A 17943-nucleotide genomic window follows, 5' to 3' on the forward strand; every position below is an offset into this window, starting at 1 on the left:
GGCACGAGCCAGGACAAAGAGTTGATTCATTTGACCCTCACTGCCAAGTTTTCTATCTCTGAGTATCATTGTCTGTCTCCTTCATGCTGTCTCCCTCTTTCTGTGTCTCTCCTCCCTTCCTTTTTGCCTCTCCCTTTTTGCCCTCCTAGACGCACCCAAGCCTCCTGCTGAGGACCGCTTTATCATGCCTGATGAGTTTGCGGTACCTGAGGTGGAAGGTCCAGGGAGGGAAAAAAGATCACCCATTTCCAACAGGGTGGGAGGTCTGAATGTGGAGACCCTGGTTGTGGCAGACAGGAAGATGCTGGAGAAACATGGCAGGGAGAATGTCACCACCTACGTCCTCACCGTTATGAATATGGTAGGGCTGAAAAAGACAAGGGAGTGGAAGTGTTGGAAAGACAAGGTGTGACAGAACATATGAGGTAGCAATCGTTCAATTACACATAGGAAATCTGTCGAAATTTTGTGTTTCTCAAAGCTCTTGTTCATTTACCTAACATAGCAGGATCTCAGCAGATCAGTATTTCCTGCGAGGCAAGACACAAGTGCTAAGCTAACTTTATAAGCATTCAAATTTGCAACGTTTCTCCAGAGAAAAGTGCAAAAACGTTGCTAACCCTTTATGTTTGTGATATTTGTTTGATTGCAACTTTGAATGCAACTTTTTGCCACTTTCCTCTGTTTAAAAAATAAACAAGTTAATTTTAAGTGTGAACTAGGATATGTCAAAATAAATGAAGGAGGACTACTTCCAAATTCTTTAAATTCACTTCAGATCATCAGATCATCACCTGGACGGTTCAAACTTGGAGACAGTTGGGTGTTTCAACAGAAGAATGATCCCAAACACACATCAGAAATGGTTTTAGATTGGATAATGAAAGTTAAGATTAAGCTTCTGGAATGCCGTCACAAATTACCATGACACTCATACCAATGGTGACTGAATGTGAACGTCTGACTACAACTCTTAGTGGACACAAATCCTCACTCAATCATTTTATGTTTCTCCCCAAAGAAGAATGGTTTCAACGCATGCCTATGTAATGACACTATCAGAATCAGAATCAGAATCAGAATACTTTATTGATCCCTGGGGGAAATTATTTTTTGTTACAGTGCTCCATTTTAAACCAACATTAAGACAAGACAGACAATACGCTAACTAAGAATAGTACAATATATACATATACATACATACATACATACATAAGTCACTTATAAATAAATATTTGGAAAAGAAACGTGTAGTTGTAGCAGCAAACAGTGTGTTAAGTGGATGCGTTGTACAGGGAGATGGCCACAGGCAGGAATGATTTCCTGTGTCGTTCAGTGGTGCTTTTCGGTAATCTCAGTCTCTCACTGAACGTGCTCCTGTGACTGACCAACATGTCATGGAGTGGGTGGGAGGTGTTATCCAACATTGTCTTTATCTTGGACAGCATCCGCCTCTCCGACACCACCTTGAGGGAGTCCAGCTCCATCCCCACAACATTGCTGGCCTTACGGATCAGTTTATTAAGTCTGTTGGCATCTGCGACCCTCAGCCTGCTCCCCCAGCATGCAACAGCATAGAGGATCGCACTGGCCACCACAGACTCATAGAAAATCCTCAGCATTTTCTGGCAGATGTTGAAGGACCTCAGTCGCCTCAAAAAATAGAGACGACTCTGGCCCTTCCTGTAAAGTGCTGTGGTGTTTTTAGCCCAGTCCAGTTTATTGTCAATGTGTACTCCAAGGTATTTATAGTCCTCCACAATGTCAACACTGACCCCCTGGATTGAAACAGGGGTCAAGTGTTTCCTGGTCAGTGGTTCAGGTCCACCTTTAGAGACTTTGTTGCACACATACATAATCCTTTTATCCCTATATTTTCTGCAAAAATGTTACCAATAAGTATTTTCAACTAATCTACAGGTTTCCAGCCTTTTCAAAGATGGCACCATTGGGAATGATATCAACATTGTGGTGGTTAGCTTGTTGCTGCTGGAGCAGGACCCTGTAAGTAGATTTACACTAACTCCTTGCCTGACTGTGCTGCTTTTAACTTGACACTGATTAAAATACCCATGGCTGTGTTCTAAATCTCAATTGTTCTCTCTACAATTCCAGTTGGGCTTGACCATAAATCATCACGCTGACCAGTCCCTCAACAGTTTCTGTCAATGGCAGTCAGGCCTTGTGGGGAAAGGTGGTAAACGGCACGATCATGCTGTTCTCCTCACTGGACTGGACATTTGTTCCTGGAAGAACGAGCCCTGTGACACTCTGGGTGAGATAGGGCTTAGCTCACTTTAACAAGCCAAAGATCTTTTTTTTCTTTTTTTAAAGACGCATGTGAAAAGCAACAGTGTGACTTTGTCTGGACCACTGACAACTAAGAACCCCTTGCATTGCTAAATGTTGTCACATTTTGGTTAACAACAGCCTAGATGCGATGCTGTGGGTGCAAACATTATAACAGGGCTGACAGGTGAAGCGAAAATAGTTGTCAAGAGATAGACTGGCAGTCATTTGTCACTATGAGCAAACCCTATATTTTACTAGAGTATTAAGCCGTGCCATAAAAAACTAGTGACAGTATGAATGCAGACACATGCAGAAGGAGAAGGGGGTTGATATGCAAGAAAGTCAACAGATTGAAGTATAAGCACCAACTTGAGCTGTCACTTCAGGCAAAAACAGCTCATTAAAAATATCCTGCCAAAGCTGTCTGTAACAAAAAAAGGTAGGGTCTAACCAAAAATATTTTAACTAAATGAAAAACAAAGCTGAACCATTAATGTTAATGTTTAAAATCTGTCTCTTTTATTCTAATGGCTCAGTCATCCTGGACTAACAATAGGACAGCAACTTCCTTACAATTAGTTACAAATAGTTATGACCACCAACTGGTCACCCAGAGGTTGAGCATACTCACCTTCAACCTCAATATTTGTCCTAAATTTATGTTCCAAATCTTCAAGGTTCTCGCTGGACTCTCCTTTATTATAAGGGGTCAACATAGCAGGTAGCTTGATTCCCTTCCTGGCACAATACCAAAGGGAATTTCTGTTTAATGGGAAATTAAACAGAAATTCCCCATTTTTGAAGCAACCATTTTAAAGGCAGCTGCTCACAGTTGTAATAATTTGCATGTATCCAACCAATGTTCTCTAAACTGAGACTAACAAGCTATGTTTGACAACTAAATATTGACGTTGGTTATTATATTTTTGGGCCCATTGGAAGAAATTGCTTCCTGAAAATTAGAAACCCCAAGTAAAGATTCCTCATCAGCTTATCAGTTACAGAAAAATCTCACATCTGGGTAGTTAGTCACTGTGCTGGTGCTATCTGCTACACAGTTAACAGTAGTCCTCTGTGTTGATTGCTAACAAAGTCTAAGAACTAATTTAAACTAAACTGGGCAGGACATCTGAGGTTACATTTGGCAGTTCTGTGAGATTCCCCTTCCAGGCAAGCACGTGTGTGAAGATACATGTGTGGCACATATTTGTTGTCTTTACAAACTGTCAGAACAGATTGTGCGCTCAGTGTAAGAGAACAAGAATATGATACAGATTTGGGGTTTTATCTTGCTTGTTTTTGAATTTTCAAGTAGCCCAGATTTTCAAATAACTTTTCTCTCCTTGTTGTATCTGCAGGTTTTGCCCCCATCAGTGGCATGTGCAGTAAGTACAGGAGTTGTACGATCAATGAGGATACAGGACTTGGCTTGGCTTTCACCATTGCACATGAGTCTGGACATAAGTATGTTTAGAAGAAAGAGCAGCAGACTGTCTCAGAATGTAATGTCATTTTGGAAGGGGCAGCCTAATTGCCTTTATGCTGTCTGTGGATGTAGTTTGTGTTGAAGTGACAGATGTGGTCTGATTTAAACAAACACACTCTGAAATAAGAGCATTACGTTAGACCCCTACTTCATCCACTCCATGACATTTTATGGGAGAATAATGGAAACTACCCAAGGCAGTGCAGCTCTGTGTTTATATTTATACGTTACCGGTGGGACTGGAGGCAGTTTATTTTTGATATGTGTAGATGTCATGTTGCGGTAAAACTCTTCTGTGTGCCTCATATGTTCTTAAAACAAACTATGAATTAAATGTATTCACCTGGGTAATAATATGTCAAAATATCCATACACATAAGTATCCTAAAGCTATTAATCACTGACAATTTGAAAACGGCATAAGTGTCAAACATATGACATGGTAATGAATCAAAGAAGGGAGAAAATGTTGCAATGTATGAAGCAAACTGTTACAACAAATTGAATGACATCAGCAGGGTCTTTACATAGAAATCTATCAGAATGAGTGAAATCAAGCCAATTTAAAGAATTCATGTTCATTTTCTTTAAAATCCTGTAACATTTTATAATTTGTCTCAGTATCAAAATGTGAATTATCATTATCATAAACTTCCCCTTTACTCACAAACAGCTTACAATACATGCAAGTCCATGTATTTACCGTATATCTCATTGCGACTGAAGTCTCTTATCTTCATTTTCTGTAGTTTTGGTATGATCCATGATGGGGAGGGAAACCCTTGCCGTAAGACTGAGGGTAACATTATGTCCCCTACTCTCGCTGGTAACAATGGAGTCTTTTCCTGGTCCACCTGCAGTCGGCAGTACCTTAGCCGCTTTCTTGGGTAAGCCCAGTTAATGCAGATTGTTAAAATTACCAGTCATGCATTTGGCTTTCCTCCTTACTGACACAGGTACTGTTCTGTGTTCACCAGAACAGCCCAGGCATCCTGTTTAGTGGATGAACCCAAGCAGATCGGTCAGTACAAGTATCCCGAAGAGCTTCCCGGGCAGCTTTATGGAGCAGACACACAGTGCAAATGGCAGTTTGGCTCCAAAGCCAAACTATGCAGTCTTGATTTCGTCAAGGTAAAGTAATCACCTAATTTGTCAGAATTATTCGATCTCCATTTCCTTTTTTTCCCCCAACATGTTGCAATTGCAAAAACAGTTGTAACATGCGGTGCACACGATGCTGAGTTACTGGGGGAATTAAAAAACAACAACATATTTTTTCTGGCTTTAACGATTGTGATTTATTATATCTTTCATTTGATAACAGCCCAGACCAGGAAACAAACAACAGTTCCTTACACTAAAGAAAGAAGTGTTAACCATGGTTGTATTTCTACATGGACCAACAGTCCTTAATCATTTACTTTTCACATGTTTCTTTGCCAACACTGAGAATCGCTACAGTTCCTTGTAGTGAGAAGGGGGCACCCCTGGACCATATAGGAGCTGGAATTTATCTGCTTTACAGACTTAATGATCCAGTGCTAAACTGGCACTTTATTAACTAGCACAATCTTTACATCAGCAACCTTAACCCCCCCCACACACACACATTTGACCTTCATTAAAATGCATTCCATCATTTGAATGGGTCCCTATACCACCACCCCAGTCTGCATCAAACCCTTGTTGTTTTGGTATAAGGCTTTATGCTAGGTGCATTCAGTGATGTTGATTCACATGTAAATTTTATTTAAAATGCCTCAAGCTTTTCTTCTTGCATGGCTGTAATTGCTGGGAAATTGACTTTGCCAAGTCGTATATATGGCATTAGCCCACATGACGACGCCTTGGCTGTTCACGACTTCCCCAGATTCCTCCTATGTTTCCATAATAAAAGATCAAATACTATATTTGCATTTCTTAGACCTGTGTAGGAGTTGGCAGGTGGTATATTAACCTGCATGCTGATTAACAGTGGATTTGAGGGTTCCATTCACACTTTTCACTCTTTTTTCTTGACCCTGACATTATCATGTACAAGGACTTTCAGCATGATGCCATAGCGGTCACCCACCTGCTCTATGTCAGTGAAGTAGATCTGCATAAGGTTAAGTCTTGAACACACCAGGGAGCTGTCTGTCCTGCTTCCTCACTCCCTCCTTTCTGATTCCATTCTCGTTGCCAGTTGCAGTTGGGCCAGTTGTCAGATTCTGCCGCCTGTCTCTCGACCCCAGCTCTCCCTCTGTGCTCACTCACTTGCTCTGTCTCTGTATTGTTGGGTCAGATGACACATACAATTATAGCCGGTTTCATTAAAGAAGTTCAATGATTAGTCTCGACACAGAAGCACTGTGGAGAAGTCTGTCAGAGGCAGTGGGGGCTTATCAAGCAAAGTGATGGTGGTCCTGGCAAAAATCAGGTAGAGGGAAGAGAAAAAGGAAAGGAACTCTTAACCAAAAGATGCCACGGATAATAACATCAGCAAACACCATGTTTGATGGATGTCTCATTCTTTGCGTGTCTCATTCGACAGGACATTTGCAAGTCATTGTGGTGTCATCGCACAGGGCATCGGTGTGAGACCAAGTTCATGCCTGCTGCAGAAGGTACCACTTGTGGCCCTGACATGGTGAGGAATGGTCTCCTTATTTATATGAAAGATCACAGCAGTCAGAATGTTATTCTCCTGCTTAGCATCCTAATAATTAGCATTTTATTGAAATCCTTTCATCTTAGAAAAAAAATCCTAAAAGAGCTTTAAAAAGATGCAAGGATTTACTTTAAGCTCAAACTGATGACAGCTCAAACTGCATTTTTTTATTTTATTTGAATACTTCTTTGATCATAGATAATTAAATAAATCAGACAAAGTAACCATCGATGCTCCTCGTACATGCATGGGTGCACATTTTGGACACTACTCTCCCAAATGGATTGAGTTGATTTGTACACACAGAAACATGATATTTAGAAAGAGTGAAAGGCGGTGATGTGTGTGAGTGCAGGGTTTGGCTTGGATCAACCCAGGTCTGCTGCACAATAGATGTGCATGTGTATGTGTGCATTTTGGCTGTAGATAGAGAGTCTCTATGTCCAGGTGTGGTGCTGGGCATTTCTCCAGACCAGGAAACAGAGGCGAGATGCCAGGGCCAACACTCAAGTACTGATAAGAATGCTATTTCTGTTGTCGTCTTCTCTTTCATTTCCTTCCTACTCTTTTCTTCAGTGGTGTCGGAGGGGTCAGTGTGTTAAGTATGGAGAGCATGGTCCTAGAGCAGTGCACGGCCAGTGGTCAGCCTGGTCTCAGTGGTCTGACTGCTCCAGAACTTGCGGTGGAGGTGTCATGTACAGAGAGCGCTCCTGCACCAGCCCAAGGTATACATACACTTGCACACACTTGCAAAACCTAATCTAATTCATCACCTCTATTTTAATGCTTTCGATAAGATTAACTAGGCAAACAGTCGACAAAATGATTCATGTTGTCACGCAGCTGCTTCCACAGTGCAAATCTGAGGTGCAGTTTGGGCCAGAAAGTAATTCTTGAAGGCCTTGTATTCTACGTTTTTTTTGAACACCTGAAAGTGCTGGCTGCCAGGTAGCTGTCAGCACAGTTATGTATGCACATTCTGTTCGTGCACACACACACACATGTGCTGATAACTGCTCTCATCAGTCAGGCTGACAGTCCAGACGGACAGACTATCTCTCCACATGCTCCAGACAAGGAACACCTCCTGATGGCATGCTCTTTTCTCTGAAAGCTGCCAAGATAGTCAGCAAACGTCCCCCATTGCTGCTCACTCAGACAAATATAATTCTACATAATTCTGTAGACCCAGATCCCACAGTGCATATCTCTTTGTTAGCAAAGCACTCTGTTCATGTCATTACAAGCTTGACAATTTTCCAGTGTTAATGTTGTATTTCACCACAAACATGCAATCTCTCATTAATTATCCCTCGAACACGTAAAGATTTACTAGATCTTTTAAACCTTTATTTCGCTTCCATAAAATACAGATTTACTGCCGTTGTTCTATTACTATGCTACAATCAAGCAATGTGGCAAGTGATTGACTCAGCCTGCAGACGGTTAAACACCTGCCCCCACGCTGGTTCTGTAGCATGGTTACAATGGGATACTTGCGAAGGTGATTAATTTTGTGATTATTCATTTAATCTTCTTTTCATCCTTTACAGTGTCATGTGTTTACTCCATAAATCAGAAGTGATCCCATGGTGACCATTCTTTAGCAAGTTTATCTTATGTTTAAAGAGGTTTTGCTGTTTGCTTCACACACCTCAGAGAATGGTTGACTCAATTAAAATAATAATAATAATCATCTTCATCTATTGGAGCCACAGCCAATTAGCCGACAGATTCTTAGATAACGCCTTCAGTATTTTATTTCTATTTTTTTCAAGCCATTGACTGAATCTCAAGTTTTCCTAATACTACATAAAAAGAGGAAGAACTGACAACAAAAAGAAGCAGCTTTGCAACATAGAACTGATAAGCATGCATGAGTTTCTGAGTGTTTAAGTGCAGGGAAATGTTTTTGTCATGACAGGGACACAGTTGCCCTTTTAAATACAGCTGCCTTCATATGTCTTGTAGCCATGCGAAGTGTATATGTGTGACTTGAATGTCTAAATGACTTCATAATGTCGGCTTTTTTTCTCTTGTAGCTATTCACACGATTGCCACGGTTGTCAGCCGAATGCATAAGAGCCTGGACTGAGTCACTGTCAGCCCAATTAACAGGCTGACCTGAAAAATCCAATAAAGTTTAATTTAGTCATAGACATTGACTTAATTCATGTTACAACAGCACAACATATATATATATATATATATATATATATATATATATATATATATATATATATATATATATATATATATATATATATATATATATATATATATCGTTGCACCCCTAATATATATATATATATATATATATATATATATATATATATATATATATATATATATATATATATATATATATATATATATATATTAGGGGTGCAACGATATTCGTATCGATATTGAACCGTTCGATACAGTGCTTTCGGTTCGGTATGCATATGTATGAACAATACAATTTTTTTTTTTTTTTTTTTTTTGTGTCCCGTTTGGATCTATAGCCATCAGAATTGTTGTCTTGAGGCCAAGAAAGATGCCAAGAGGATTTATTTTAAGTGGATCATCATATTGGTCCATTTGATTGACCTTTATTATAATTATGAATTTATTTTATTTTCAGTTGCAAACGGGACAGACATGACTGTGGGATAGGACAGGGGGAAAGAATGAAAGAAAGAGGGGGAGAGAAAGAAAGAAAACCAAAGGGGAGAAAAAAAAAAGAACAATACAAAATTTGTAATTTATTTTATCAACTTTCCTTCTGACGATGCTGTCTGTGTTGAGCGCTCAGTGAATCTGCATTTGACTACTCCGCCTAGGCTCGAGAGTGCAGCCTAGGCGGAGTAGTCGAACGCAGATTCACTGAGCACTCAACACAGACAGCATGGTCAGAAGGAAGAGCGCAGGGCAAGCTAGCGAGACAGAAGTGGACCTCCCCACCCTCATTCAGATCTGGCGTTTGGAATTATTTTGGTTTTCATGTGACGTATGACCCTGAAGGTAAACGAGTCATGGACTAAAGTAAAACAGTATGTTGGATGTGCCATGCAATGCTCAATTACATGGGTGGGAGCTAGTGTGTTAGCGCAGTTAGCTCGTTAACGTGTTGGCCATCTAGCCCCTCTGTATAGGGTAGCTCGTTAACGGAGATTTGCCGTGTTGTGGCGTTAAGGTTATTTCAACGAGATTAACCTGAAAGCACTAGTGGGAACACAACGAATATGACTGCACATTTACACCGACATCATCCTAGTGCAAAGACAAAAACAACAAGCATGCATGCTACAAACTTTAGCCGAGTCATTTAGACAGCTGTTAGCACAGGATTCTCCTTATGGAGACCTGATATGTTTAATATGCTGCTGAGAATATAGCCCAGAAGAAGCGGATAGTATAGCTTTTATTTTGGAAAGAGACATTTCTCTGTAATAAACTCTCTTTTCCAAAGATGAATGATTCCTCAATCAGATACAGGGCTCGCAATATCGCTAGCCCGATGTCCCGGGGCTATCTCTGCCCTGCCTGTCGGGCTATTGTAGGAAGGAAAAATATATGTCAATGCTTTTGCATTCTTTCAGAAATGTAGCTGGGTAATTATGTCATTGGGTGAGCCACTGTCAATATGTGACATATTGAAATCGTGTTTGAATTTGCGCTTGTTTTTTTGCTTTCACTTTGCAATGCGCGAACTGTGTATAGAGAGCGACAGCACTGATCTGTGAGTGATGATAATTTGTGCACCAATTCCTCTGACATCGTCTTATTAATTGTTAGCTTACTATGAAAACATGACAAGTGAAATCTCCCGCAGCTTAAACATGTGAGAGGTTGATCGCGCAGAGAATCGCTGAGCTTATGTGAGTGCGGCAGGATATATATTTCACTACGATGACCTGGATGACTGAGAACCTTCACAGACAGATATATATTTTAGTTCTGCTGAGCCAAATAAGACAGGTCAGGGTGAAGAAGTGACAGCCAAAGAAAAGCTTACCACAAAACGGAGAAGTTATGACAAATCAGACTATAAGGCAAAAAGAAAGTGCAGCTTTATGGTTTCATGGACAAAAGAATTTCTGTGGCTGCAATATGACGAGCTAAAAAACAACACGCACAAGGGTTAGGGTTAAATTTAAAAACTGTACTTTTGTGTTAAAATATATATTTATAATTTTAATAAATGACAAATTAAAAAGGCATGAACATTTTTTTTTGTATCGAAAAAATATCGAACCGTGACACCAAAGTATCGAACCGAACCGAACCGTGAATTTTGTGTATCGTTGCACCCCTAATATATATATATATATATTAGATCCGATTACGTTTTCAAGCGGCTGGCCAAGGCTGTGAGTCTTTGCTTGGCAGTTTCCAAGGCCTCAGGTATGGACAGCTTGCTGTACTTTATAGGCGCCTTCTTTGTCGCACCATTCTGCAACTCCCATAGTTGGCTAACCTCCCTCCGTGCTACTGTGATCTTGCCCTCTAGCCTCCTTCTCCATGGAGGGTACTGCTCCTTGTGGCTGTTCAACTTATAGCCAAGCATCTCACTGATCACTGCTGCCGTATTGTAGATCTGGGGCCCGTTCTTCGTACGTCGCTTACTACATCCAAGATCAAATGACACATCCAAGATCAAATCATCGCGCTAACCGTGAGCTCGCTAATCCGGTTCCCCGAACACACCTGCTGTTGACGATTAGTACAGCTGGACGCAGTAATGTGACATCACTGGGTGTCATAAAAGGGGCTACGCATCGATAGTAGAAACATTGATCGGCAACCCTCTGATTGGTCGGCGAAAATGTCGAAGGAGCGCGCTCGGCTCGGTATTTTTCGGCAGCAGAGCAAGAACTCCTGAGTGAGGGATTTCAGGAGTTTCAGAGTTTAATCAGAACGCAAGGGAACACTGCAAAGGCTGCAAAAGCAAGGAGAGAGGGCTGGCAGAAAGTTGCTGACAAATTAAACTCGTAAGTAATTTAATAATAATAATAATAATATATTGGATTTATATAGCGCTTTTCAAGGCACCCAAAGCGCTTTACAATGCCACTATTCATTCACTCTCACATTCACACACTGGTGGAGGCAGCTACGGTTGTAGCCACAGCTGCCCTGGGGCAGACTGACAGAAGCGAGGCTGCCATATTGCGCCATCGGCCCCTCTGGCCAACACCAGTAGGCGGTAGGGTAGATTTATTATATTACACTATATTATCCAATATTATATTACATTATATTATATTGTTATATTATATCCTCTTTCACATTAGAGCCACAACAGGACCCACTAGAACATGGGAACAAGTAAAAGTGAAATATAAGAATATTCTACAGAATGGTAATATTTATCACTTATATTGCTTTTCGTCTCTTGGAAAGAGAGCCTGAAATAATCTGTTTGTTTGTTTATAACAGCAACCAAGAAAAGGGCAGAGCAAAAAAAGACAGGTGGTGGTCCTGCACCCCCTCGTCAACAAGTTGGTTAAGTAAATAATATCCTCACGGGAAAATCGATATCTCTCAATGAGCACACTGTCGCGCTGAGCTAAAGGATCCTGTCTGTCCCGCAATATACGCTGAATTCTGAGGACTCTCCTTATCAATCTTGCACCTTCCGCAATGGGTTGCTCGCGTAAACGGACAGGACATGGCTGCGACAGGCTTCCCAAATCCACCTTGGCTTTTATAGCCGTGGTCTCTCATCTTGATTACACGAAGTAATTTACAATTACTACTCTGAAATATGAATTACATCTGTAATAATCACATACATGTAATAGAATGTTAATAGTACATTTCCCTTTTTTAGGAAATGACCTGTATGTATCTGTGTGACATCAATAAAAGGATCAAGTGCTGCATTATCTTCAGTTACATTGATGTTATTTATTTATCGCTGTTGCTTTCGTATAAATGAAGCGGACATACCTGCGTGGCCGCGATCTAATCCTGTTTACATAAAGTAAACCTGCTCCCGAGCAGGTTTACGCTTACGGCTCTGTTGCTATGACAGCAAGTCCCGGATGAGCTTCGGGGAACCGACTGATCCAGGATCACGCGAAATCGTCAACAATCTAATCCGGCTAACCTACTTAGCGAGGTACGAAGAACGGGCCCCTGCTTGTTAGTCTCGGTAAGCGTGGCTGTAGGTATCATCCGTAGTGCTGCATTGATTGATTGATTGATTGATTGGTAATTTATTTCAACATGTGAACAATATACAAGTACATTTAGAAAAGAAATAAGAGAGAAAAAAAATACTATACAAATTACATACAAAAAACCATTCTGATTAATTTACATGTTGAAAGGGAGTGGGAAGAAGTATACACTTATTTAATCCCACCCCTTTGCCATAAATTATCAGTGAATATTTAGTCAGCTTCCTTACTGATATAATTTGTAATAAAAATAGTGAACAGATTTCTGATATACTATATACTATAATATCACATCATGAATTTTTTGTTTGTTTGTTTGTTTTTAAATAGAGACATTCACTTAATTTAAATATTTTCCTTTTCTTTATAGATCGAGAAGATCATATTTTTATAACTCTTTTTGAACAGTTTTATGTTTGGACATTGCTTTAATTCCATATTCAGTTTGTTCCATAGTTTCACTCCATGAACAGAAACACAAAAGCCTTTTCTTGTAGTACGTACCTTCATTGTTTTGAAGTTACAAAAACCCCTTAAATTATAACTTCCTTCTTTCAAAAAAAACATACTCTGAATATTACCTGGCAGTTCTTTATTTTTTGCTTTGAATAGAATTTGTGCTGTTTGGAATTTCACTATATCGTCAATTTTCAATATTTCAGACTGCAAAAATAGTGAGTTTGTATGTTCCCTATAACCTGCATTGTGGATGATTCGAATTGCTTTTTTTTGAAGAGCATTAACATCATCGAGCAGACCATTCCAACCAACAACGCCCTGTTTTCGTGTCTTGCCCACCGATGCCTTCTTGTTCCAGTAGCCCACTTCTCGTCAGTGTGCCCTGGTTCCTCAACACCTGACGCGGACCTTGTTGATCCGGGCGACGTCTGAGCCGGCATGCCTCCATATTTATCTGTCTCGCTCATATCCGCGGTAGGCTCGCTTAGCATGGGGGGTCTAGCCTGGGGGTCTAGCCCTTAGGACCCTTACTGGATACAGACGCCCCAGGCAGGAATCGAACTTGCAATCCTCTGCCTTTGGAGCAGAGGATTGCAAGTGTGTGTATATATATATATATATATATATATATATATTAGGGGTGCAACGATACACAAAATTCACGGTTCGGTTCGATACTTTGGTGTCACGGTTCGATATTTTTTCGATACAAAAAAATGTTCAAGCATTTTTAATTTGTCATTTATTAAAATTATAAATATATATTTTAACTCAAAAGTACAGTTTTTAAATTTAACCCTAACCCTTGTGCGTGTTTTTTATTTTGACAGCGAATGCACACCTGCGGACCACTTATGTGCAGCCCTGGTTATTTAGCTCATCATATTGCAGCCACAGAAATTCTTTTGTCCATGAAACCATAAAGCTGCACTTTCTTTTTGCCTTATAGTCTGATTTGTCATAACTTCTCCGTTTTGTGGTAAGCTTTTCTTTGGCTGTCACTTCTTCACCCTGACCTGTCTTATTTGGCTCAGCAGAACTGAAATGCTTTTACACACTCACTCACATAAGCTCAGCGATTCTCTGCGCGATCAACCTCTCACATGTTTAAGCTGCGGGAGATTTCACTTGTCATGTTTGCATAGTAAGCTAACGATTGATAAAATGATGTCAGAGGAATTGGTGCACAAATTATCATCACTCACAGATCAGTGCTGTCGCTCTCTATACACAGTTCGCACAATTGCAAAGTGAAAGCAAAAAAACAAGCGCAAATTCAAACGCGACTTCAATATGTCACATATTGACAGTGGCTCACCGATGCCAATGACATAATTACCCAGCTACATTTCTGAAAGAATGCAAAAGCATTGACATATATTTTTCCTACAATAGCCCGACGGGCAGGGCAGAGATAGATTTTGGTAGCCCGACTGAAAAAATCGCTAGCTCCAGGACGTCGGGCTAGCGATATTGCAAGCCCTGTATCTGATTGAGGAATCACTCATCTTTGGAAAAGAGAGTTTATTACAGAGAAATGTCTCTTTCCAAAATAAAAGCTATACTATCCGCTTCTTCTGGGCTATATTCTCAGCAGCATAAGGAGAATCATGTGCTAACAGCTGTCTAAATGACTCGGCTAAAGTTAGTAGCATGCTTGCTTTTTTTTGTCTGCTTCCACTTGTCTTTGCACTAGGATGATGTCGGCGTAAATGTGCAGTCATATTCGTTGTGTTCCCACTAGTGCTTTCAGGTTAATCTCGTTGAAATGACGTTAACGCCACAACACGGCAAATCTCCGTTAACGAGCTACCGCCGATCGCTCCGTGCATGGGGCTAGACGGCCAACACGTTAACGAGCTAACTGCGCTAACACACTAGTTCACACCAATGTAATTGAGCATTGCATGGCACATCCAACATACTGTTTTACTTTAGTCCATGACTCGCTTACCTTCAGGGTCATACGTCACATGAAAACCAAAATAATTCCAAACGCCAGATCTGAATGAGAGTGGGGGAGGTCCATGTTAAAAGGAGAGCTTAACTTCTGTCTCACTAGCTTTCCCTGCGCTCTTCCTTCTGACTATGCTGTCTGTGTTGAGCGCTCAGTGGATCTGCGCTGGACAGTGCAGCCTAGGCGGAGTAGTCGAACACAGATTCACTGAGCGCTCAACACAGACAGCATCGTCAGAAGGAAAATTGATAAAATAAATTACAAATGTTGTATTGTTCGATACATATGCGTACCGAACCGAAAGCACTGTATCGAACGGTTCAATATCGATACGAATATCGTTGCACCCCTAATATATATATATATATATATATATATATATATATATACACACACACACACACACACACACACACACACACACACACACACACACACACACACACAGGGGTGCACATAAGTGGTCTGCAGGTGCGCATTCGCTGTCAAAATAAAAGACGCGAAGAAGTTCACATTCATATAAAAGGCACTGTTTTTGTCTGTCAGAGTGGGATTTTCACTGCATATTCTGCACCACATCTCTGTGCATTCATCATTTGTTTGAAGCCAGCTCACCTCCTGCAACCATTTTTCCGAGAATACGTGCTTCTTTTGCGGTTCGGACTCCTTCTGATATTTCTTTGGAGGTGGAGGAACACCAGAATACTTGCTTAAAGGAGCTTGCTTCTTCGACATCTTTAAGAGTTCTAAACAAATGTCTGTCCTCCTCCAGAAAATCTTATGTACGCGTTTGCGTTCATAAGATTTTCTGGACGCACCTGCGCACCACTTATGTGCACCTCTGTATAAGACTTGGACTATGTCACACATAGTATCACTACTTGTATTTCTTACCATAAGTCTAAGTATTTCTAACTTTTCTAACTAACTGCCCTTCCGTTGCAATATAAAACCCTTTCAAGTTACACATTTTCACCCTCTAACCAGTGCTATTACCCTTGTGTATTAGGATTCACACAACTTCAACTTCTATTTCACTTGAAAAAACAAAAACAAACCAAGTTAATATCACTGTAGCATGTGAACCTGTAATTGGAGTTAATTTGACTTACAGCAGCAACAAAAGTACTTGTTTAGGGTAAGGAAGAACTCATATTTAATGTTAAAATACAACCTTTCAACCCTTTACTTACATTACAAAGCTTAATGTTACCAGTGTGATAAGGTAGAAGAGGCCTCTATAATCAGGGTAAGGTAATATGCACCTTGTGCAGTCCTAGTGAGTAGAAAGAGGCACTTACAATTCGAATTTATAGAACTGATTACAGTTAACAATTGTGATTTAATAAGCTGATAACATTTGAAATAGGTGGTTTGGTGTCTGAAATCACACAAAGCCAGATAAATGCATTGTATTGTCTCATTCTTTTTCTCTGTACACATTAAACAGCATTAAGTTATCATGTTTTTCCAAACTTGGAAATAGAAATAATATGCAATTAGACTTTTCTAGTTGTCTGCAAGGAGAAATGGTACCTGTTTTGGTATTGTGATGCTGATGTATAATAAATAAGAATCAATGAAATGGACTGAACTTTCTGTACGGTGCTGCATGTCTCATTGTGCAGTATGATCTCCAGAGTAAACCGCAAACAGTGATTTCCACTACATTGTCACAATCAGTTTCTAGTTTAAGTTGCATTTTTGATTTTTGCAGTTCTATCAAAACGATCTGACTACATTTTTTTGCCTTCATTTTAAATGTCACAAATTTTAAGCCGAGTGTTCAAATGATTCCTTAAAAATGTATTTATTTATTTTTTTCCATTGACCCATTTCATTATATCAACTCTATTATGGAGTCCATTAAGATATTCACAGAGTTACACAGTGTCTTATTTACTCATCCGGCTTCATCACTGCTTACTTAACAGCAGGCAGTCACCAATGTGTCTGTTCTGTCCATCACAGCCGACTCGTCTCCTAATCCCTGCGAGGGATCAAAGAGACAGGCTGCTTCTCATATGATACACATTATACACCATGACTGGCAGACCGAAAAGGGTCAGGTTATCTGCCAAGTTCATTTATCATTCTTGTAGAACTAAGCAAAGCATTGTAGGAGAAGCTGCTGAAAATAATGGATTGATGCTACCAACCGTTGAGTTACGGGGTCAGACAAACAGAAAGGGGATGGAAAGATGTTGAAGGCTAAACATTAAATCCATTAATGAAATGTAATGATATCATTATCAGAATAAACACAATTAGTTGTCAGAACTCCTTAAATGTAAATAGGCTGTGGTTGTCTGTATAAAGCACTGTTTCACATGCATCGCCATCCTCAGCTGAAAGAATTCAGCCATTCAGACAGACCCAAGCCTGATCCCGACAGCAGTGTGTACCCCTGAGTCACATTTTACTCCATGACTCATGATATTCAGAGTGTGTTTGTCCCCAGTAATCTCTGTGATTATTTTGGCCCCTCTGCTCTTAATCTGGGCAGAACGAGAAGGATTAGCCTGAATTGGAGTGCCTGTGTCTGTTATCATCTTTACCCCTAAACTGAACCGTCTGGATAGTCTGGGGGTGTGCTACTAAAAACTTGTGAAAATATCCCTGACACTTGTAACCTTTGCCTTGCTACAGAATCCTCAGTCAGCAGGAACAGATCCTAAAATAATTTGATTCTGCACAAACTCATTCATTTTATAAGGTAAGCACGTATGTTTTGCTCAGGCTTGTACAAGGCTTCCGATCAGCCGACTAAAGCCTTCCCTTCTAGGAGTAGCTCCAAAATGGAAAATGAATCTTCTCCCCTTGCCTCCCTCTTTTCCTCACTCCATCTCTGTCCTTGCTCTTTCATTCCCTGTAGACCACCTGCCAGATCAAAGATCCTAATCCTTAGCAAAAAGCCTGGGAGATTAGG

The 17943-nt window shown here is 40.3% G+C and overlaps 1 protein-coding gene across 3 annotated transcripts in view; it reads left to right on the forward strand.

The window, feature by feature from the left end:
- adamts18 (ADAM metallopeptidase with thrombospondin type 1 motif, 18) overlaps nt 1-17943 on the forward strand; it is a 61828-nt gene that overhangs the window by 14637 nt on the left and 29248 nt on the right. For all 3 annotated transcript variants that reach the window (XM_080885620.1, XM_080885619.1, XM_080885621.1), the window contains 8 exons: nt 150-361; nt 1921-2004; nt 2116-2275; nt 3651-3756; nt 4528-4665; nt 4756-4909; nt 6312-6407; nt 7005-7153. In XM_080885620.1, coding sequence (XP_080741746.1) covers nt 150-361; nt 1921-2004; nt 2116-2275; nt 3651-3756; nt 4528-4665; nt 4756-4909; nt 6312-6407; nt 7005-7153 — 1099 coding nt within the window. The remainder of the gene's footprint in view (nt 1-149; nt 362-1920; nt 2005-2115; nt 2276-3650; nt 3757-4527; nt 4666-4755; nt 4910-6311; nt 6408-7004; nt 7154-17943) is intronic.

The sequence above is a fragment of the Rhamphochromis sp. 'chilingali' genome, assembly GCF_963969265.1.
Source record: "Rhamphochromis sp. 'chilingali' genome assembly, chromosome: 6".
Taxonomy (NCBI): Eukaryota; Metazoa; Chordata; class Actinopteri; order Cichliformes; family Cichlidae; genus Rhamphochromis; species Rhamphochromis sp. 'chilingali'.